At 38.7% G+C, this 25087-nt stretch overlaps 2 protein-coding genes across 5 annotated transcripts in view; one reads left to right on the forward strand and one right to left on the reverse strand.

The window, feature by feature from the left end:
- LOC141759844 (transmembrane protein 138-like) overlaps positions 1-8192 on the reverse strand; it is a 12645-nt gene extending 4453 nt beyond the window's left edge. The window contains exons 1-2 of one of the 3 annotated variants that reach the window (XM_074622320.1): positions 8058-8192; positions 154-719 (exon numbers count right to left, since the gene is read on the reverse strand). The gene's annotated coding sequence lies outside the window, so the exon portion shown is untranslated. Of the gene's footprint in view, positions 1-153; positions 722-2454; positions 3212-3261; positions 3820-8057 lie in introns of those variants that run through there. The other 2 variants (XM_074622312.1, XM_074622303.1) reach the window with 2 other exon arrangements.
- A 9-nt stretch (positions 8193-8201) lies between these two features.
- LOC141759842 (CD151 antigen-like) overlaps positions 8202-25087 on the forward strand; it is a 35964-nt gene continuing 19078 nt past the window's right edge. For both annotated transcript variants that reach the window (XM_074622288.1, XM_074622277.1), the window contains exons 1-3: positions 8202-8343; positions 14006-14090; positions 22301-22492. In XM_074622288.1, the coding sequence (XP_074478389.1) occupies positions 14007-14090; positions 22301-22492 (276 nt within the window). In that variant the 5' untranslated portion in view covers positions 8202-8343; position 14006. The remainder of the gene's footprint in view (positions 8344-14005; positions 14091-22300; positions 22493-25087) is intronic.

The following is a 25087-nucleotide window of genomic DNA, read 5'->3' on the forward strand; positions in this document are numbered from 1 at the left end:
GAACAGAAAGATTACTGTCTTTGTACAGTGCTGTTTCAAATCATTCCAGCATCCCCGATGACTCAGTATAGACAACTAAAGCGTACTATTTTTAGCTTTTCCCCCGGAGCCAGAGATAATGTTTGGCTGCTGAAACAGCGAGGAAACTCTTACATGAAAAGTACCAGCTGGACAGCCGGTTCAGCCCTCAGCAGCTCGCTGAAGGAGTTAACAAACAGGTCGAAGGAGAGCAGGCTGAGCTGAATCAGTAACACCAGAGAGTAGTTGCTGGTCTGGAGCGTCTCCGGCCCGAAGGCTGGGCGCCCCGGCGGACCGTGGTGGTTCCACGATGGATCCAACGCTGCACTGCACTCGCACACACACTACATAGAAACATCAATCCTATCACAGTCCTGACTGTTTGGGGGTCTCAGCAAGGCGTTCAAATGGCTCCACTCTGAAGTGTGAATGATACAACATTAGGGCTCCATTTGCAAATTCAAATTCAGTCCTGTTTACTTGGGAAACACTGAAGTCCTTTCGAAGTGGGAGTCAGGTTTTGAAATGAGCTGCATGGAAATCACAGGCATCAACATGTCAGAAGTGTTGATTTGTACTGTTCCGGCATGAACAGATGTGGTAGCACAGTTCAGTCTATGGTGGTGAAAGCCTCCAAGTTTTCTTGAACTTTCATATCAAAACCTGATGAAACATCAGCTCCCAAGTAAACCCAGCAGAGACTCTGTGGAAAGAGAAAGGAGAGACACATTAGTATTCTGCTGAAAAACAGTGCAGCTCTCACTCAGATGCAGATTTATGTGCACTTCAAGCAGAGACTTGAAAAATACAGATATTGTTATTTTCCTACCAAACGTAACCAGAGACAATATACAAATTGTTGGGCTTTGAAGCTTCAACCGTTGCCATGGTTATCAACCTCTAAATCAGTATTGGAATGCTTCGTTTTTTGTTTTATTTGTATGTAATAATAATGTATAAATCCCAAAACAGCCCATGAAATAAGGAATAATCACACAACATTATTCACATTCAACATTAATTATTATTAGTTATCGTCAGACGGATATCGCTGTTTATTATGTGAAGAGGTGTATGTGTGTACAGTAGTGCGGCAGCAGCACTGTCCCGAAGCTTTGAATACCTTTGAATATCTCTCACCGAAGCTTCAAAGCCCAAAAAATCTTATTTGGGACAGCCCTAACAAACTGTAAAATGAATTAGGTATGATTATTTTCATTGTCGATTAATCTGTTGATTATTTTCTTGATTGATCTATTCGTTGTTTGGTCTATAAAATGTAAGAAAATTATGAAAAATGTCAATCAAGACGACGTCCTCAAATGTCTTGTTTTGTCCACAACTCAAAGAGATTCAGTTTACTCAGTATATATTCAGTAACTAATCAATTACTCGTTGCAGCTCTGAAATGAATCCATTAAACCACCTAATGTTGTTAGTCTCTGAGAGGGTTTGTTCTCATATACTGTCAGTAAACCTTTTTAACCTTATTAACACACAACAGCACCTTTTGGAAAAACTGCTGAAAAGTTTAAAATAGTTGGTCACCTGCAGAAGGATTAAGAGGAACTGGATGACCAAAGAAACCTTCACCTGGTGAATCACACTTTTGAATCTTTGAAACAGAGGGACTTCTCGTGCTTCTAGTCTGAGTAACCTGGGCTGCTCTAAGGCATGAGCTGGCATGTTGATAACTGAATGCATTTCACACAGTGTCAATACAAGTAGGGCTGCAACTAAGAATTTATTTTCATTGTCGTTTAATCTATTGATTATTTTCTTTATTAGTTGATTAGTTGTTTGGTCTATAAAATGTCAGAAAATGGTGAAAACTGTTGATCAGTGTTTCTCAAAGCCCAAGATGTTTGTCCACAACTCAAAGATATTCAGTTTACTGTCATAGAGGAGTAAAGATACCAGAAAATATTCACATTTAAGAAGCTTGATTAGAAGCTGGATTTACAGTAGATATATCTTATCACCTCTAGTGGTTTCTATCCATGCAGATAGTTTAGGTTTTATCTGAAACTTCAGCCTCTCCCTTGCCGTCATTATTTTTTTGTTGGAACTACTTTCTACTAAAAGAAATAGTTCCTCTAAAAACAGTGTTTTCTGTGTGTAAGAGACCGGGACACTGACTGTGGAAAGAGAAGTCATGTTGAATATTTATAAATGTTATTTTTTCAACTCCATTCACCCCATTGTATTAGCATGGACCTGCACCTCTCAGATATCTCAAAACCTGGACACATAAAACCAACTATCTGCACGGCTATAGATGCCAATAGATGCAAGTCAGAGTTTTTTCAAATATCCAGATATAACCAGTCACATTTCAAACCTAGGAGGACAAAATATTAGCATTTCACTTGTTTAATTGGCATTGTGAGCAACACTGGGATGTACACCCTATCACATTAAATTACAATTGTTTACCGTTAAGTAGAAAGGCAGCTTCTCTCTCTTTTTCTGATGATATCCCAGATCAGATTGTGAGGTATTCCTTCAGGTTACTTCTCATCCATTTCATTAAAACAGTTTCTTCACTCTAAATTAAGAAAACAGGTCGTCCTTTCACTACTGTTGTCGCTGTACTGTGAGTATTAGTTAAGCACGTACTGTAAACCTTTGCCTTGGCATCCTGTGAGCCAGGATCACTATCCAACATGGTGGATCTTCTTATGACCCCGTATTTATAGCTTGGCACGGCAGTGGCAGGTGTGAGGAAGATTAGGACTACTTCTAAACAGTGGCGCGTCGACCATACTTATTCTTGAAAGCTGTCCCACTGACATTGTGGGTTAGCAGAACTACTATAGCTCCTTGGCAAAGGAAAACTGGACAATCAGTGTATATAAACAAAGAGAAGATAATACCGCTGTTGTCTTACATAAGCTTTACATTTAAACACTTAAAGTGTTACATGAAACATCTTGTTGAAGGTTTTCCAGTGCTATGGATACACATCACAGACAAAGTCATCAATTCCTGCTCTCTCTCTCTCTCTCTCTCTCTTTTTCTGTCAGATATTTAGTTAGTGGTATTTAGAGTAGTGGTTTAATTTAAAGCCTCGGTCGTTGTTCATGTGCTCCCATCTTGTGGTTCTTAGCAGCATTTAATCTTCTTAGAAAACTCCCTAACAGCTTGTTGCTTTACACAGAAGTAATACGTCCTCCCTTTTACTATTTCAGAATATCAACTACTACCATCCAACTGCTGCTAAAACAACACAAGTGTATGTACCTGTTAGTGAAGGGTTGGTTTATTTAGAGGCTGGAGCGTCTGTCTGTCCAAATGATGCAGGTGGCCACAAACAAGTCAAGTGTGCAGCACAGATTGACAGCTTGTGTCTTTCCCAGTAACAGGGTTTATCCCCCCCACCCCCCCATCTCTCTAATAGACAGGCACAAGATTTTTGTCATGACATTATTATGTTTTGTTAAAGGATGGTGCCCTTCAACAATGGGGTTCAGGGTGGAGTGCTAGACCCAAAGTCCAATAAGCATAAACAAATGTGGAAATGCTAGTATTTTGTCCTCCTTGATTTTGAAACCTGAGATATGCAACCATATCACATTTTTTTATTGTGGTTAGATTGTTTACATGCACTTTAACAACAGCATACCGTAGCTATTGACTACATTTAGTATTAAAAGATATTGTTGAAAGATTGGGTAGATACATTGGTAGAGATTACATCCTATGAGTCTACGCTCAATAGATTCCATGGGACCATATCTGGACCTAAATAGAGATCGATGGAGTGCCTGTTTAGATTTCAAGCATATAGCCAAACATTTCCTGACATGTTTTCTTTTCATTTTATCCATCCATCCATCCCTGAATATGTGCTACTTATTTTAATTTATTTAACTTATCTTTAATTTCCTACACCTAGTAATAATGTCTACTCCTGTTACCCTGATATGGTATGAAGTTTTCTTGCTTGAAAAAAAACTAAATAAACTTAAATGCCTCCAAAAAATAATGTTGTAAAATCCATTTTTGTTTTTTTTCCACTGTGGACTGACTGATTTATTACAAAGGACAACAGGTTAAGGTTGTATACGTATGAGAAAATGATAAAGTGTTATAAATGGATGCATTCTGAGCTTTTTCAGTCACATTCCCATTCAAGATTACGGTAATGCTTCTGAAGGATATCTGGAGTAGAGCCAGAAAAAAACACTGCCATCTAGTGGTGAATGTGCATTACTACACACATACACGTACACAAAACAATTTTGAACCATCTACCTGTGCCATCTACCATCTTTACAGTGCATTTACTCTAATACTGACTTGTCAAATACTTAGGCCTACAAAGTTGTATTAACAACGTAGTTAAGTGGGCAACTGCTCTGCGACCACCGTCTTGACAAGTTAATTATATTTATATAGCCCAATATCACAAATCACAGATTTGTCTCAAGGGGCTTTTTCCATGGGCCAGCAGAGTCAGTAGTTTTTTTGTAATTAGATTAAATCTGATGTCGTTTGAGAATATGAAATGAAGGAGCCCCTCTCAATAGTTTATGGGTCTTACATGACAGTGTAAGACCCATAAGTGTTAGATGAAATATTGCCATAATTAATTTAAAAAGAAAAGAGATGTTGCACATTATTCTCCACTGCACTTATTATTGTTAAAGTTTGAGTTAGCCGAAAGAAGGAGCCGACTAACCCGCAGTAACACAAATTAACCAACAACAAAACCTTAAAGCAGAGACCTTTTTTAAAACTTTTTACATCATAGAGAAACTTTCCACTGAAATGTGTTTGATAATTAGACAGAATTAACACTTTTGTTTCATAGCATCAATTATTTAACTAACTAAATTTAACTATAATTTATTTAGTGATTATAAACATGTATTTAACTTCAACTCTTTGAACTGCTGAAAAAAAGAGATGAGGTTTGGAACCAGGAAGAATCTAACTTTTGAAACTTAGGTACATGTAATTTCTAATAAATTCATACTGAATTAATTTGGTGAATGGTACATATGTAGATTTTTTTTAATGTAGGACCTTTTTACTAGAGTTTTAATCTGTTTTAGGATTTGAGTATACTACCATTCCCTCTTTATGATTGAACGTGCTGCAGCGTGGTGCTGCTGAGCCTGGTGGGATTAAATTCATTTAATTCCAATGAATACTGTCGTAACTGATTAATGAAGGCTCAAATGACGGTGTTTAATTATCCAGTACTGTAGGAGCTCTCTGCCTGGACAAATGTTAATTTCTTCCACTTTTTCTAGAGCACAACTTTACTTCAAATGCACAAATATTAATATTATAGTGAAGTTTATATATATCACTTTTCAAAACTAATGTTACATAGTGATTAACTGTTGCTATTTATTTAACATTGACATATAATGAATAAATAGTAACATTTGGGGGAGGGTAAGAATACTGTAAACTACAATAGTATATTGCTATAGAAAGTATCTAAGTACATTTACTCAATTACTGTACTTGAGAACAAGTTTGGGGTACTTGTAGGCCTACTTTACTTGAGTATCTCGAGTATATTTCTCCTACTTTATACATATACAGCACTAAAATTCAGAGGGAAGTATTGTACTTTTTACTCCACTGCATTTATTTGATAACTTTACTAGTTACTGCAGGTTCAGATTAATAATACAAAATATAAACAAATTAAATATGTATTAGAGGCTAAGATAAGATTTTAGGAGGGGGAATTCACAAGCTACCCAGCTTGGCTATATAAAGTCATTAAAATGAGCTCCACCTTTGCCAGCTGCAACATTAAAGTGATGTACACATTACTGCATCACTAATCAGTGGTGGAAGAAGTATTCAGATCCTTTACTGCAGTAAAAACAGGCTACTAATACCACACTGAAAATATCCCACTACAACTAAAAGTCCTGCATTCAAAACCTTACTTAAGTAAAAGTATGTAAGTATTTTCAGCTAAATGTAGTCAAAGTACTTACAGTAAAAGTATTGATTGTGCAGTAAAATGGTCCCTGAAAGTGTTTTACTATATCTGATGTTTCTGGATTAATATTACTGCTGCATTAGTTACATTTTACTGATTTAACTCCTTTATATAGTGTTGGCTAGTTTGATATACAGCAATGCATCATATGCTATAAGATCATCATGAGTTTGTAGCGTCCTTGTCCTGTGAGAACCACTTATCTGTAAAAAGTCAACGTTTCGTGGTGTTAGAAAAACAGCTCTGTTTTCAGCTTTGTGACGATGCATTTTCCAGTTGATTAATTAAATAGTTTATTTAGCTTAAGAAGTAGGAGGATTTTCTCACAAATAAAGAAACACTTCATCCTTCTGTTTATCATAAACTTTCAAAATCAGCACATCTGGAGATAAGGGGTTTTCACTGGACAGGAAGGGGGTAAAAACTGTAATCTGTAAAGTAACTGAAGCTGTCAGACAAATGTAGTGGAGTAGAAAGTACAATATTTACCTCTGAGATGTAGTGGAGTAGAAGTGTAAAGTAGCAGAAAATGGAAATACTCAAGTAAAATACAAAGTACCTCGAATGTGTACTTAAAGCTGCAGTAGGCAGTATATTTTTGGCATCATTGGGCAAAGATTCCATAATAATCTTTCAGCATATTGTAATTCAAGTGTTCTGAGAGATAACTAGATTTCTGCTCCTCCTCATGGCTCTGTTTTCAGGCTTTAAAAAAATCTAGTCCGTGACGGGAGACTTTGGCCAATCACAGGTCATTTCAGAGAGAGAGCGTTCCTATTGGTTGTGCTCCGGCTGGTGGGCGGTGCTTGGTATTTCCTCAGCAGATCTCAACGTGGCTGCTGGGTCACAAACTTTCTCATTTTACAGCTAAACAGTACACTACAAGATGTTTCTGAAAACATTTAAGGCAAAAAAAATATAGGCATTACAGTAATAGAATATTGATTCATGTTTGATCAGCGCTGCCTAGTTTGACCATCTAATCGAAGTTCAAGAGTGATTGACAGCTGCTCAGAGACGGCAGACTCCAGCTCGGCTCTGATTGGTTGTTTTCCTCCGGTCTGTGAAATCTTGATCTTCTTGAAGAGTCTTGAACACCGGAAGACACCGGAGGACACAGAGGCACATGAGTTTTTTTAAGATTACCTGTCTCATGCACTACTGTCAGGATATAGAGACAGTTTTAAAAAAATCACTTTTTTTAAATCATATTTGCTACAATTCTACCCACTGCTGCTTTAAAGGCCCCATATAGTAAAAAGTAAGATTTTCACGTCTTTTATATTATAAAGCAAGTTTGAGTGCTGTATAAATACTGTATTGTAAAAGTATCGAAGCACTCAATATACAGAGAAATACACACAGCCCGTATTCAGAAATTGTGCGTTTGAGACCAGCAGTCAGGATTTCTGTCCATTTGTGATGTCACAAATATACAATATTTAGACCATTACATGGTTTTAAACGTAAACATTCTAAATGTGTCCCAGTTTATTCCTGGTTGCAGTGTATGTGAATAACATCAGCTGACAGGAAGTAAACATGGACCCAAACTGTTGCCTAGCAACGCAATTCTGTTGCAATTCCTTTGAAATGCACTAAAACGGAGCGTTTCAGACAGAGGATAAATACAGGTATATTCAAGCAGACAGTATGAGGAAAATAAATTTTTTTTTAACATTACAGCATGTAAACAAGTTCTAGTAGAAACACAAAATACAAGTATGAACCTGAAAATGAGTATGATATGGGACCTTTAAATATATTTCAATGCTAATACTTTTGTACTTTTACTGAAGTAGGCTACAATTTTTAATGCAGGAACTTAACTTAGTATTGAAATATTTAGCCTATACACTGATATAGGCTACACTCTGAGGACTTCTTCTACTACTGTCCATCAACCTTTTGATAATGTGCAAGTTAAAATTGAATAGAAATTTAGGGATTAAATAAAACATCTAATTGCTACTGTAATATGCTGATGGTTGGAATAAAATCAATACAGTACTTTTGTGATTTGAAGATTATCAAAATACACAAAAATCCCTGTAAATATGCTTACTTGTCTCTCTCTCTGTGTCTCTGCTAGCATCACAGAAGAAGCGTTGCCCCGGGACAGGGAAAACACACCCTGCATCATGCAAGGTGTCCCGGGGTGGAGTCACAGCCGCTCCAGCCTCAGTCTGTCCGTCAGCTCAGCATTGTGATTCCTCTGGCCTCCACATTCACCCGGCTGTCGGTAGAGCACCTTTATCCGAGGACAGTGGACTGAGAACAGAGGACATTTAGGACTATATTCCAGCGCATTCCGTGTCTTTACATCGACAGAAGAATCAGAGAGCCGTCAGGTGAGTGAAAGCAGGAAGTGCTCTGAGCGGTTAGCTCCTCACTGCGGTGTCGCAGTCACCACACAACCAGGCTGCTTTACCGTCTATTACCGACACAGCCGAGACATTTAGGAGCTTCCTATGAGAGCTCGGTTATCAGGCAGGCTTCTATCAGGTTGATGTGGTCTGTTAGAAGCGCGTCATCTTGATACAATAGGTGTTTTTTCCACCACAGCAGCGAGAGACGTTTAACTTTAGCGTTAGTTAGCTTACACCGGCGAGAAGATGCCCGACAAAGACACACACAACTGTGATTTGATGTGGTCTAACGTCAGTCCTGTAAATGAATACGTGATGGAGGTGACCCTGTGTTATTAAAACAAGGTTTATAGATGGTGTTTGTGAAGTGAAACCCTTCACAAGAGGACGTGAACTAGAGTCCAGTGGTGTTACAGCTGAGCCGTTGCTAGGACGGTTGCTAATGGACATGTTTAGCTAGCTTAACTTTTCCCATCTAGTCAGTGTTACCTATAATATAATGTTACTTACTAGCTCATAATAACAACCAAGGTTTATTATTTTTAGTGTAAGTTTTACATAGTACCAATCAAACAACCTGGTGTTTTTCCAGTCAGGTAATAAAGGCCACAGGTGTGATTAATATGGATTGAAAAGTGACTCATTTGAATGAGAGCTGGGTTTCCAGCATGAGTTAGTCATGATGACAGGTGAGAGGTTGTGTTCACACTGGTTGCTCTAATCTGACATACTCACATTCAAATCAAAGTTCTTCCAGTAAAAGTAGTGTTTCCTGCAGTGTTTTACAGTCGAGGGGTTTTCAATCACACATCAAATGTCATTTATTTAATGAGTGTGACTTTTGTTTAGGTCCTTGTCTGCTACCAAGAGGGGATCTGAATCAGGGTCTGTGAGGCTTGCCACCTCAACTAAACATTTCAATGGGGAAATCCTGAAAAGAATACATTAAAAAGGTTTCTGCAAATCAAATTTGAATAGCTCGGACCCTAAAGAAGATCCTTGTTGACTCGGATAAATAAAATAAATGACAAAATGCAGGATTCTACTTTTGTTTTGCTCATACGCTGGATTTCCGACACACCCCTAAGACTTCTGTGCAGAAATTAAATTTGATGGCAAATCAGATTATCCAGTTGCAGATGTAGTATGAAGTCCAATTGAAATGAAATGTTGGGAGTTGTCTCTGTTGTGTGTGTTTATTTACAGTCTGGTGTTGCCTGCAGTCTGTGTGATATTCAAATGATTTAAAGTAGGGCTGCAACTAGCACTTGTTTTGATCTTTGATTAGGCTGCGGATTATTTTTTCAATTTAATTGTTTTGTCTATAAAATGAAAGAAGACAGTGTCCATCACAGTTTCCCAGAGTCCAAGATCACGTGTTCAAATGTCTCGCTTTGTACAACCAACAACCAAGTATTGAGTTTACACTTGAAGAACAACAAGAAAACCAGCAATTAATCATATTGCAGAAGCCAAAACCAGACTCAAAACGGTTAATCAATTATCAAAATAGAGTGCTACGGGAATGAGTCCTAAAACCCGGAAATTTTAGCACTTCCGGTTCCCTCGTCACAAAGTTAATGGGTTTTTAGTTAGATGCCTGAAATAAGATCTGTGGTTAACACAAGTTTAAGAGAATTTGACATTTTCTTCTTCGATATAAAATACATCAATAACTATCCCACTCGTGAATTTTGAAGCCTTAATGTGTCTTAAAAAGGCAGTTGCTAATAAGCGGCTAAATGAGACTACTAAACATCATCACGCCGATCCGTCCGCCTTTACAGCCTCGTTGTTACTCGCGCTCATGCGACCGCGGTGTATATAGACCGCGTTTATAGCCTAACGTTAGCTTTTTACTTCTGGCAACTGCATTCACGCTTTAAAAATCATAAAAGTGGTGTTCATTTGTGAAGGTCATCTTGCTGAACAAAACGTGTTAGTATCATAAACGTTTGTTTGTCACAGAGCTTATTTTCTGCAATAATCCAAAACCCAATGGAGAAATCCCTCTGGCATTGGGAACCAGGGCGATGTTAACTTCCTGGTTGGCCTACAAAAATATGTCATCCCTGGAGCACTCTATCGTTGCCAATTTATTTTCAGCATCCTGTTTTACAGAAAAAAAAAAATAAAGAAACAAGAGAATTGCCACAAGCATCAATGCACTGTTTCCAGTGATGATTTATTTTAAACTTCATCTAAGTTATTACTCATTGATCATTTCTAATAACACATAAAACTAATAATGACAACTTAAAGATGAAAATGTAAGTTTTGTAAAATCTTTGTTTGATGATATAATAGCTTAAAACTGGTGGATTGTTCTCAAGACTGCAATAATTTAGCGTAACCCCCCCCCCCCCAAACAGGCCTGAAAAGACCATCCACCTTCACTAAACCTGCAACGTATCTAACACTTACATAAATCTGTTTGCTTATACAGATTAAAGAAAGCTTTTCTGGACCTGTTCCAGGTATTTCACCACTGTAATCTCTCAGGGTAGACGAGACAGCCATTACTGAAGTTTATGGTGAGTGTGTCAGACAGGTGTCATACGTATCTCGGCTTACCAGGCATGTTTAATGTGCCCAGTAAAGATATCACATCCTGGAATACACTAAAGCTAAAATATAATTGTGGAACTCAATTGTTCTTCAACGTTATATCCGTTCCGTATCCTTCAACCAAAACAAACCACAGCCGCCTGTAGTGAGCCGAAACAAGAAAGTAGAAAACGGCGCAGGGTGGGCATGGATACGACCTGCACCCTCACATGTTAAATCCAAATGGGGAACACTACAAAAAAAAAATTGTGGAAGATTTGTGTATGAATTTGAAATTTGAAATTTGAAATTTATATATGTTTGAAAATTTGAGTGTTATTAGTGTAACACAAATGTGATGTTGTATATAGTATGTATGTGATAAATTAATGTACATGATTTCGGACCCCAGGAAGACTAGCTGGTGCCATTGGTATCAGCTAATGGGGATCCTTTTTAAATAAATAAATAAATACACATACAGTAAAGTATGGAAACACTTTGGGTTTCACACATTGCCAGGAAAAGCAGAGCTAGACCTCATGGCTAGAGCTGCATGCTAACTCTGTCATGGACAGGTAATGTTATCGTATTGCGGTAACGTGCGGTCAAGCCGGCCGTCACTCTCATCTCCGTGGTCAAATGGGCCGACGCTACGACTGTAGAGCACCCATATACTGACATTTATGTTAAATGCATTCAAATGGCCCCGATGGAGCTGACCATGGATGTATAAAGAGAACGGAGCTGACGGGAGAGCTAGCGACGGACTTGGCGAAGTTAGCAGAAGTACACGCGTTTGACGACGTCCGTTTTTCAAAATAAGGTGTTAACAAAGGGAACTGTTTATACAAAATGCATACATGGAAATGAAATTGATTGGATTGGATTCACCAGAAGTATAAAACATTACATGTCCCTTATGAATTAAAAGAAAATACTACTAATTTGTGAGGGAAATGTCTTTATTCTTTGATTTTTGGGTTGCTGGAAAACATTTAATAAATAATGCCTCACAATGACTGATATATTTGACTACAGGACATTTCTTACTACATACATACTGAAAATCAAACATTCTTACTGTATTAATTTAGATATTTTCCAAAGTAAAAGTCCCTAGAAGTGTATGATTCAACTTTTTCCCATGGTCTAGTGTTAGAAAAGTTAACAAAAATCGCAATAACTCGTAATACTTAAAAATCTCAGTACACATCGAATCAGGTGAATCGTCCCAGCCCTACTAAATTCCTGTCTTGACTCAGCTGTTTCCTATCTGGCTCTAAAATGTCAAATGTTGGAGTTGTCAATTCAGTGTTGTTTGAATTTAATTAACAAGATCACGCTAAGTGGTCCCACTATAGCAGATGGTCACCAGACACTCTGCACTCATTCATGCAGAGTGCAGTGAACTCATCTGAATAGACAGTAGTAGCTGTGGGTGTGGGGGTGCAGACGGGAGAGTCAGGAGGGGAGGAAGAGTTTGATGAGAGGCAGTCAGCAGACGGCGAGTCTGGGCTTGACTGGCAAGTGAGCCAAGAAAATTGTAGGGTTAAAATAAAGGATGTGAGGCTTGGAACAAAGATTACACGAAGGCAGCAAGTACAGTAGCAAGTGATGTTCTGTGATTGGATCTATAAATCTTGCAAACTCGAGAGTCGTGTTTGGCATTGTTGTGGTGAAAACTTTGTCAAATTTTAACAAGGTGTCCATTACTGCGGGTTAAATACAGAGATTGTTTGGACAAGCGTCAATCTGTCACATTTTTAACCATTCAATGTTAAGTACAAGTTTTTTAAATTTGCTGTCATTCACTTGATTTATGAAACACACCCTGCTGAAAATATAAGTTTGCTGTTAAAAGAAGACGTAAAGCGTTGGAAGTTCATACCAGGCACCAGGGAAGCGGGTGGTTATAATTTCCAGCCTTTGGCCGACTCTCAGCTCCTACTCAGTGCTTAGTCATGGATCTCTCTGCATACACATGTAATAACTCAGCTCACTGATTCTGCCTACACTGCTGATCTAATGCCTCCTCCCCCGTGTGCTGCATTAGCCCTGTAACATCTCATTTGTTAAAAGCACCTTGCCATTAAAAGGAAGGTTGGCTTTAATTTCAAGCTCTAATTCTGTATCCTCTGTGCCAAATACTAGCCTGCAATGAACTTTAATTAAAGGGCAGTGTGTACCATTTAGTGGGATCCATTGGCAGAAATGGAATATAATATTAATAATGTATGTTTTCTTTAGTGTATAATCACCTGAAAATGAGAATCGTTGTGTTTTCGTTATTTTATCCATTTATATCTACATAGGGATCGGGTCCTCTTCACGGAGTCCACCATGTTTCTACAGTAGCCCAGAATGGACAAACCAAACACTTGCTCTAGAGAGAGCCATTTCCATTTTCTTGTCAGCCATCGTAGTTCTCCTCAGAGAGAAAGACCATAAAAAACACTCAACGCGGCCATATTGTAATGTTACTTGGGCGACACGTTGATGACGCATGACATCTCCTCTTTTCACCCTTCTTGCCCGGGTCGCAACAAACACAAGGCTTTCATCCAGGATACCGCTGTTCGTGTCTTGTGTATTAAGTTTCACTTTCACGTAACAATCAGCTGATAGTTCACGGCCCGTGTTTACAATGTTCAGTCACATTTTCACTGTACAAACATAGTCATTTTAAACCTAACCATATTGTGTTTACTGTGAGCGAAAAGTGACGCCAAGGGGTCTGACAAAGCGTCAGTATATGACGAGCTGGGATGAGAACGTGTTGGCTTGGCACACGGGAGAATTTTCACCGCCAGATGCCGCCAAATCCTACATCTTTTAAGTGTATTTGTTGTATTAGAGTTGTTTCATATGGCCATGGTGGAATCGGGATATCTTTCAACGCTGCTGGAGCAATCAGTAACAGTCACCAGAAGAGTCATGTTTGTCACATTTATTTTTACCAACACATTTCTTTGTGAGAAAGCAAAATGTTTTAGTTCTTGATCACAAGTTTAAGTTGAGTGTATTATTGACTAAAAATAACTAAAATACTGTTTGTTTTTGTCATAACTGACCTGAAATCTGCTGTCTTTTGCAGCATGGGGGCCTTTGAGGAGAAAAAGGAAACATGTGGAACCGTCTGCCTGAAATACCTCCTGTTTACCTTCAACTTTCTCTTTTGGGTAAGTTTCCATTCTGGCACAGTTGAGCCTGCATGAGGGATTTAATTGCCAAAGTGTTTGTTTAGGTCTAAAGTGCTTCTCAAGCACCTGCATGCTTTCCAAAATGTAGGCGTGTCTTAAAACATTTATGTTCTCGATATGTAACTTTTCATACATTCTCTTTTGTCTGTTGGTTTGGTCATCATTTTTATTGGTTATGATAGTATGTTACTCACCAAGATAATTGCTGAGATCTTGGAACACGGCAAGGCTAAAAAGAAGTCCGATGGGGGGGCAACAAAAACACAATTAGTCAAGAAAGTCATACAGGTTTTAAACACACCCTTAAGTTAGTCAAACTTACTGTGTTTGGAAGAGAAAACAAAGGAGAACAATAGAATGATTTACCAAACTCCATTGTGAGCAGTTTACAGACCTGGTTCAACGTTGACCTTCTGTACTTGCCGTAGTTTTGCTTTCACACAGATTTCCTGTGATATTTCAGTTGAACTCACTTCAAGTTTCACCTCCAAATAAAGTGGTTAAGATAATCGGGCAAAGTTGTTTACAACCTGCCTGATTGTCTGACCGCTCGGGCTTTGTTATAGTGATTTTGTCGTGTTCCCAGATCTCAGCAATTACTTTGGTGAGTATTTTATCACAACGGACAGCTGAAACGATGGCCACAACTACCAGATTTTTTCCTTTAAGCTGTATAATATCTGCCATCAAGATGGGTGCAGGGATGAAGTAGAACAATCCAACTGCTTTCAAGTCTGAAATAACAGACGGGTTTCTTGTATACCAACTTGGATGCGTCCAAGTCGCTGTTAAATTTCACATTGTTTGTACATTCTTGTTGACTATACTAGACCACTGCAGACTCCGACCACCAGATACCATTATCATATGACATATTAGTATGAGATTTGTTAATTATCACCTGTTCTGAACGTTAGATTAGACATACAGTGAGTGTGATTTGACTTGGAGGACCAGGGTCTGTTAGGTTGACACTCCGGTCGGAGTTCAAGTTACATGAGTCCCTCTTGATGGCACCGCCAGACACTTTTCCCTTAGTGATTCCTCAACAGGTTATAACGTTAATGTAAAACTGGAGACTTAGGTTTTGGTCTTGTTATTAGTACAACCGATCGCACAGCAGCTCTTGTATGTCGGGCAGGTGAACATTAACATTACACCTTTAACGGCTCTCTATTAAATAGCTTGTTGCTGGTTGCGAGCTAACGTTAGCCGTTAGTCCTCAGTCTGAAACGTAACGCCAAAAGTCAATACAATATTGCTGATATGACAGATTCAAATTCAAACGAACTTTATGCAATGAGCTTTCCCCCGCTGTAGTCGTGTAACGTTACAGCAATTAAGAGTCGCAACGAAGTCTTGCATCACTTAAGTTTTAAGGCATAGTCGCTAAATATATATAAATAATATTTCCTTAGTTTGTGGGTCGATCACCCTGCTGATGATCAGTTCATTTGTATCGATCTGTGGAGCATGACAGCTCGCCATGACCACCCGCTGCTTTGCTAGCGCTGTGCGATTAGAATGCTTTTACCCATCAGGCCGGGATCAGTAACCTCCTCCTGGTTTTAGCAAAGGCATGTGAGGTGTTGAGCTTGATGCATTTCGCTGAAAATGTTACCTAAAAATACATTTTTGCCTCATTTTCATACCTGCGTGTCTGTGTTGATGTGAGGTGTCTGCAGTGGATGGCAGTGGTTCCGGTGTGTCCACTGCTTAAACCCCGATGAAAACAAATCAATCTAACTGATGTGTTAAACTAAAAGAAGCCAGGGGGATCAACACAGAGGTCATGATCATTTATCAGAGCCCCAAACCGGCCAAACAAGTAGAAAACAACACATCCAACCCTGTTCCTGATAAGGAGAGGATATTTCAAGTTATAAAATGCAGTGTTTTTCTTTTACAACAAAAGGACAGTAATACTCATGCACACAATATGCCCTTGTATTAAATTTATCTTTTTACATGGTATAAATAGCAGAAGAAACTCTGTCTGAACCCTTCAACAAAGCCTTTTTTTCTTCAGGCAGCAGATGAATGCCTGCTGCTATTCCAGTTCATGGAATCAAAGCGAAGCTGCATACTTTTACAGACGACACAGAAGACGCATTCAAAGCCTAATTCCCCCAAAACGTTCCAGTATCAAGAACGTGTTGTTCCAGGAGGACAGCTCTACAAATAACTGATTTCATCGTTTGGATGTTCTGTGTGAAATACGAGTCAAACATCAGCGTGGCGGCTGAGGACGAGCGTCTCTCTCATCCTCACTCTTTCTCGGTGTGAAATCACACTTACAGATCTGCCCATATGTGATAGTCAACTGTCTGCCAAAGAATCAGATATCTCTCTCAAACTGGCAGACTAACAGTACCGAACCTTCTCAGTGCCACATGCCACAGTTACAGACCATATGGGCATTTCAGGACAGGGGATTGCAGTTATTTCCATCGACTCTTATGATTATTAAATTAGTTTGGGAAAAGTATTTTCCAAATACTTTAGTGTAGCTACATGCATCGCAGCTATTGCAAGTATAAAGTATTTCTGGACTGAACTTCAGAAGACAAAATTAACACACTGCAACCCTACATTATGTTAAGTATTTTGCTGAATGGCAGCTGTCCATTTACCTCAGGAGAAACATCTGTCCTGTTTTCTGTTGATGTACTGTCGCTTTGATAGAATTTTTACTCAAGATTTTTTTTAAATCGCTATAGTAACTTATGCTGAACAGCTAACCTGCTCTGGAGCAGGTTATGTTACAGATCAACTCGTAGGAAAGCACCGCCTACTGACCAATCCGAGCTCGGTGTGCAGATCATATGATAATATTACACAAGACGAAGAAGTTTAAGTCATAATCCAGGCTAAAAATGACACAATTTAAACTGACAAATACAGGAAGGACAGCTGGCATATGAAAGTGAGCCAGTTTACCTCTTCATGTTATATTTTAATATTTATTTATTATTTGCTCCCAAGTCTGTTTCACACCGCCGGAGTCGGGGACGCAGCTGAAACAAGGTTAAATGTCATACATGCCACATTCACCTCCAAGATATTAATTTAGAAACTTCTGTTCTTCTAATATATTCTATAAGCAACATATTAATTGAGTGGAATACACAAAGTAATTATAGATATATCATGCTCTAGATAGGGCAGTGATAGTCTGTTAATTTATGCATTCTCACAGTCGGCGATTTTTTTCTTTTGCCAGCTGTCCTTCCTGCATTTGGCTGCTACTGTTACTTTTAGTCTGGACTTTGTGTTTTAACTTCTTCGTATTTTTCTAATATTATAGTTTGCAAATTGGGATTAATGAAACATTTTCAGAACCCTACAACTAACGATTATTTTCATGGGTGGTGATTTGACATTGATTGTTGTTGTTTCATTGTTTTAATCGCTCAAAACAGTGAGGCGACACACGTCAGCTAAAACCACAATATCACTCTATATTTCAGCTGCTTGGCAGTAATGTTAGCTGACCAGACGAAGGTCTCTCCATGAACATGATTTAGATCTGATCCTAGTGTTGGCTTTTCCTGCATCAGTGCAGGCTGATGCAGCGGGGCTCTGCAGCGTGTCTCCCTGCTCTCTCCGCCCGCAGCCGGAGAGAGCAGAGGAGACACCGGTAACGAGACGGTAACGTTACTCGCTGAGGAGCTCCGTCACTTCACAAGACACGGAAAACCTCTGTTGGTCTGGAGGAGCTGCAGCATTTATTTCTGCACAAACGTCCCCTGTACATTCACTAGATATTCTCAGAGCTAAACTAACTCTTCTGCAGTGTGGAGTGAGCGCACGTTCACGTCTAGAGGTGGAGCGAGCTGAGAACGCGCGCTCTGTCTGAGTGAAGGCAGGCAGGCAGAGGAGGAGAGGCAGCGGCCACACGCGAACGCGCATATGCGAGCGCGCATGTGTGGCGACCCGCTACATTTATACGCTTAAAAAGTTACAAATAGTCCCTTTAAGAAGCTGTAATCAGAGGATTTTGATTTTTTTTTTCTTAAAACATTACTCAAACTGATTAATCGATTATCAAAATAGTTGGCGATTCATTTGTTGTTTTAGTTGACAACAAATCGATTATTCGTTGTAGCTACTTTTCAGACATTTCATGCACCAACAGCTACAGGATGTTGCAGATAAGTTTGACTTGAAGAAGGAAAATGAACTTGAATGGCCATCAGACCTCAAATCATATCTGCCGTGTTTGAGAATGCAAACAAACAGTGTAATCTTGAAGGCCAAGGAGATAAGTTTGACTCAACAGTGCAGTGCATTTCCATTTAAACAAAGCATTATTGTAGCAGCAATGTTTTTAATAATTGATATAGTGGCATCAATGATAACTTTCACTGATACTGCATTAAAGGGACTGTTTGTAAGAATCAGAAATGCTTGTTAACCGCGACACCTGTGGCCGTTAAGTCTACGATTTTCATTTAGTTTTGCACAAATGTCCACTGTACATTTACTAGATATTCTCAGAGCTACTAACTCTTCTGCAGTGTGTAGTGTGCACGCAAGCACGTGAGAGTGGAGCGAAATAGCGAGAACGAGCGCGGTGTGTGAGTGAAGGCAAGCAGGCAGAGGAGCAGAGTACAGCAGAGACTCTGGTCTCCCCCGCGTCCTCCGACCGCGGCCAACACTGTTTAACAGACGGGCTTCACTAGATATAACTTTGGAGCTTCCGTGTAGTTTGTGTTGGAGTCTTGTCTGAACAGCGTAGCCACATGCGAGCGCACATAGGACACCGACCCGGGTGATTTATACGTGTAAGAAGTTACAAACAGTCCCTTTTACAGTTTAGAAAAAAATGCAGAACCGTTAAATACGCATGTATGCGTTTGTTGCATGAAGACACTGAAAGAAAGCTTGTCTTCCAGCTAACAGATGACATATTATACCGTTTTTTTGTTTTGTTTTTTTACATGATTTTAACATTTTAGAGTAGAGCTGCAACGATTAATCGATTAATAATTTCTTCATTAATTAGCTGTCAACTATTAAGTTAAATTAATCGCCAACTGGTATTTTTTTTAAGAAAAAAAAAATCCAAACTCTCTGATTCCAGCTTCTTAAATGTGAATATTTTCTGGTTTCTTTACTCCTTTATGACAGTAAACTGAATATCTTTCAGTTGTGGACAAAACAAGACATTTGAGGACGTCATCTTGGGCTTTGGGAAACACTGATCAACATTTTTTTCAACATTTTCTTTTTACATTTTGTAGACCAAATAACTAATCGATTAATCGAGAAATTAATCAATAGATTAATCAACAATGAAAATAATCATTAATTTCAGCGTTATTTTAGAGCAATGTTGTCCAATGTTGTCTCCTCAGCTACCAGTAATAGTTGAAGAACTGTTGAAGAATAGTTTTTCCCCCATCATCTTCACCGTGTTTACCCGCTAAGAAAATGAAATATATACCGACATGAATATCACACACTCGCTTCAGGGTCCTTAAGACTTTTTAAATGTTCTAGTTTGTACAGTACCTCTTGCTGCCACTGGAGGTCGCCAAAGTTTGAATTTCCCTTGTGCAGCTTTCAATTACACTTGTACAAGATTCACTAATTCCTGTGGTTCATTGAGTTTTAACAGCAGATAAAGCTACAGCAAGCATCATGTTCACCACATGGAGTGATTACTGCAGAGACTGAACCCCATTTTACTTCTTCAGTCTGTGGCTCACAAGGCTGGGATCTTTTCTCCGGGTACCAAGAGGATTTTTGTTGTGAGATGCTTAATGTTAAAAAAATAAATAATTAACAATTAATTATGACTTTTAAAAAATATATTGTTTAGTATTGTGACTTTTATGTGCGTAAATTAATGAATAGTCTCTCTCGAATCGATTAATAAATTGATCTTAAAGGGAAACATGTTTTGATTGAACTTCTCACATGCAGCTGGTGACAGGAGGTCATATGTAACTATTGATTTATGTTCATGAGCAAACACATTGAGAATCACTGACATTTGATTTGCACTTAATTAATAGTTAAATCTATTAATTATATTTCATTTTATGTTTGCACTGTTCCTACTTTGTACTGCAACTGCTGCACAACAATTTCCCTCAGGATAAATAAAGTTCTATCTTATCTTTTTGGATAGTGCGGTCTGTAGGCCTCTAACATCAGGTTAGTCTGCTGAGTTATCAGGTTGTCATTCTGAATTGCACCTGTGAACTGTAATAGAAGTGAGAATTAAAGCAAAACTAAAATAATGAACATTTCCAATATTATAAAATCAGAATCAGAAATACTGTATTGATCCCGGGGGGGGGGGGAATCAGGGCGTTACAGTTGCTTTTAGATAAACAAAGAAATGTAAGAAATAGTCATAAAGGAGTATTTAACATGTAAATGATGTACATAATGCTACAATATAAGCACAATATATGTAGAGAAATATAAGTAAATAGGAAAAATAAGAAATGAGAACATAAGAAGTACAAATAAGTAAATACAAAATGCAGAAAAGTGTAACAGAAGCTATTGCTGCAGCTCAGTGTCCTAACTAGTAAACCACTGTGGTGACTATATAAAATATTAATAGCAAGTAAGTAAAGAGTGTGTTGAAACATCTTTCTCAGCTCTGTTGTTCAGTGTGTTTTCCTGCCACACCGTCTCTGGGTGTGGTACAGTCTGACTCAGTGTCTAGCCTCATCCTCTCTTCCTTTTTTTATACATTAAATCTAAATTAGGCCGGCGGCTGTTAGATTGACGACTTTGGCATGATGACAGATTTCTGCAGACATTGCTGCACCATCTGCCGACTCTTCATAGTGACATCGTATTGATTTAATTTTCCTCATATTCTCTTAAACCGTTATCTTAGATAATGCTGAAGATATCGGACTATGACAGTTATATGCTGGATTGAAGGATTGATATTTATTTTATGCTGGCTTAGTCTTTCCTGTGGGTTTAAGGATTCACATGATGCTTTATAATTCCTCAGACTTTAAACCATAGGATTGATCTCAAAACTTTTTAAAATGCCTATTCCCCAACCGACAACTGAGAAAAAGGATCAGTGTTTAGGGCTGCAATTAACGATCATTTTATTTATATTGATTAATTTTTCCTGTTACTTTCTCGATTAATCACATACTCTATAAAATGTAAAAAAAAAAATCAATTCAATTGAAATCAAAACAATTTCTCAGAGCCCACGGTGATGTCTGGTGTCTTGGTGTGTGTCATGCTAGCTTGTCGGGAAGGAGGCCAAATTACTCTCCAAACTTGTGCTAAATTTTGGCGAGGAAAAACTGGCATGCCCATTTTCAAAGGGGTCCCTTGACCTCTGACCTCAAGATATGTGAATGAAAATGGGTTCTATGGGTACCCACGAGTTTCCCCTTTACAGATATGCCCACTTTATGATAGTCACATGCAGTTTGGGGAAAGTCATAGTCAAGTCAGGGTTTCTGGACAATATGTGTCATTGTTTTGTGTTATTAATTGATTTCCAATAATAAATATATAATACATTTGCATGAAGCAAGCATATTCGTCCACTCCCATGTTGATAAGAGTATTAAATACTTAACAAATCTCCCTTTAAGGTAAATTTTGAACAGCTAAAAAAAAAGAAATCGCTATAGATACGCCATTCATTGCGATTAAATATTTTAATTGATTGACCTACCTATACAAAACGCAAAGATATTAAATTTACTGCCATAAATGACAAAGAAAGCCGCAAATCCTCTCATTTGAAAAGCTGAAACCAGAGAATGTGTGGTATTTTTGCTTGAAAAATAACTGAAACAATTAACCGATTATCATAATAGTTGCAGATACATTTTCTGTCAATCGACTAATTGCTGCAGCTGTAGCTAATTATATATATATACTGTATATATGTCACAGTAGTAGTGACAGACCTGGTTTACTGAACTGAGCAACTCATTCACAGTTATCTTGCACCATAAACCGATTGAAGATTAGATTATCTTGTGTGGGTCGTTTTTATCAGTTCACATTGTACCATTGACAGGCATTAACCTCTCCTCCTTAGTCACTTTGAAGCCAACTTGGGTGATAAATAATTAAAACCTCTTTGTCCCTCTCAGGTTTTGTCTCCTTTATATTACAGGGTGTGCTGTTTTTAGGGAACACAGTCTTGGCCTCTTTATCATGTGCTCTTCTTCTCCCAGTTGGCAGGGGGCGTTGTGATGGCGGTGGGTGTTTGGACCTTGGTTGAGAAGAGCGACTACATCAGCCTTCTCTCCTCCAAGACCTACGCTGCCTCCGCCTACATACTGGTCCTGGCTGGAGCCATCGTCATGGTAACAGGCGTGCTGGGCTGTTGTGCCACCTTCAAGGAGCAGAGGAGGCTACTGCGAGTGGTAAGAGATCACGTCAGGGTAGAGAGACGATAGAAGCTGCACACAACAGCACCAGATCATTTGTTCTGTGCAACCTAAACACAATTAAACCAAACAGTGGGACAGTAAGAATGTGCTACATATGCATCAGTTTTCAGTGAGTATTTTCATGACCAATTGTAGCTTCACTAATGGCTTTTGAAGACAAAGAAAAAAAGGGATGAGCAAGAAACGTCATTGGTTTGTCAGTGATCTGGAAGTTAACCCTAACGCTGAAAAGACTAATCATAAGATAAAAATAAGGATGCATTCACAAGCCAACATTTTGTCCATTTTAATCAAACTCTGGTGCGGTTCGTTTGGGCAGTTATGAACGCAGTAATCGTACGATACGTATCGAGATCGCTTGCGAGAGGTGGTCTCGGACCATTTCCAAGCGTACCAAAACACAGGCTGTCTGTGCGGGCATTTGTTGAGATGGACACAAGTAAACTACAGGTTAACATGACTGGGAGAGGACTGAGCTGGATTTCTGCAGAAGTCCGATGTTTGCTTGACATCTGGGCCGAAGAGAACACACAGAATATGAAAAATAAAGTCCACAAAAATAGTGATGTTTATAAAGTCATTGGAGATAAACTGGAGGAGAAGGGACTCGTGCACACGGTCGATCAGTGCAGAGTCAAAGTGAAACACTTCGACAGCATCAATGTCCGCTATCCCTGCATAGAAGTGGCAGCTCTCGAGATGAAATAGATAAATTGCTCCTTCATACACGCCCTTTAGCAAATTATCTTTTTTATTTGGTCCGATTTGATTTGTGCACTGTGAAACCAAACCAGACTAAATAGAAAACAAACCAAAAGTATCAATTGAACTCTGATTTGGACTAGCCAAACAGGCTATGGCTTGTGAAAGCGCCCTAAAAGATGTAACAACCCCTGCTATAGTCACTATTAATAAAAAATGAACAGCAGTCTTTAGTTTTGACTATATGGAGTTGATTTAACTTTATTACCATTCCAACAGATATTGGAACTTGCCTTGGTGAGTGGACAGGAAGGACAGCATACTAAATAATAAAACCATTATATGAATAAGACATTTTAAAATCCACAAAATACCAACTTAAGCTGCAAACAGAGTATACCAAGTGCCAAAGTTTTACCATACAGGAGTCGAATAACCTTGGGGAATGTACTTCTTTTTAGAGAATGTGCTCTTCTCAAACCTTTTCCCTGCTGACCACCACCTGCCCAGCTACAAAACAAAGCAAAACGCCGGTTCTCTATCTGCACAGGCTTTTTATTTGCTGCCTGTTATTGTGTTCGACATGAAGCGGTAACTTGTACACTGGCAAACTTTCTGTCCTGTCTCCAGCCAGATGGCGAACTAGCATATTGTTAGAAGAAACAAAACATTTTTCACATGCGGTGATGATAAGCAGATGCCACAAAAGACTTACAAATTAACATCCATTGTCGAAGTGAGTGAGTGAGTGAGTGAGCGAGTGTGTTGAGTAGATTTTTTTATTTAAAGATTCAGGCTGATTCTATGCACAAAATATCACCGGATTGCATATTCTTCAGTAGGATGTACATCGGTTAATTTGACATTGTCCTTGGCATCAGAATGTATTTTGTTTTTCCACCTTAGAATAAGCCAAAAAGTAAATGTGGGACACCGTGTATAACTTCCAAACGTAATAAGTTGTTAGAAGGACATTGTGGTGCCACACACACCACGGCCAAGGTGCCAGCCTCGATTGGGTTCACTTCAGACAAAACAAGAACTTCATACAGTAGGAGCGTGTGTGCCCATATTTGATTTGGCACTGTACACGGCACAGGGTTTTGCCAACAGAGACCTGCATGGCACTAAATATGCACAAAACAGCCAGAAACACTGTACTGTTAACACACTGTTCAGGCCTTCATCCACACATTTCAACATGATGCACGCTACTGTGGGCGCAGCTCAAATGTTTGTCGTACAGTATATGCTTTGCAAGAACATGCGTCATCTTTGGCATTATCCACTTTTCACCGGAGACGAGTCCACAAGAATTCGGCACAGCCAGATATTTTAAAGTTGAGACGAGGAAGATGCCAAAATATAGCCACCAGTTGTATTTATATGTAGCATTCATGAAGTTTCTAAAGGACAAGTATGCCATCTAGAACAAAGTTATGGCACATACTTGTTAGCTTCTCATAAAAAAACAAGAAAAGTATTGTTATCTGTATTTTTGGTCAGATACTTCAGATAATGCAACAGCTGTCTGCCTCATACGTCAACGCTTGTTTTAGTACACGTAACTTCTGAAATGTTTTAACAAAAAAACAAACATCATATTATAAATTGCGTATTCTCATGTAAGATTAGGACCATAGAAAGTGGACGTAGTCACCGTGACGTCACTCATTTGTTTGTGTAAATGAACTGTAAATGAAAAAAACCTCCACTTTGAATTGAATTTTTTTCAACTCTAGGCGTTCAGGATGCTCCTGTAAAAACGCAAGGCGCTCAGCAACACAAAAGCAGTGCAAAAACGCCTCATTGGAAACAATTACAAAAGGCCACCCAAGGCTGCTAAAGCACACTGTCTGATCGGGG

The sequence above is a fragment of the Sebastes fasciatus genome, chromosome 2, assembly GCF_043250625.1.
Source record: "Sebastes fasciatus isolate fSebFas1 chromosome 2, fSebFas1.pri, whole genome shotgun sequence".
NCBI classification, from domain to species: domain Eukaryota; kingdom Metazoa; phylum Chordata; class Actinopteri; order Perciformes; family Sebastidae; genus Sebastes; species Sebastes fasciatus.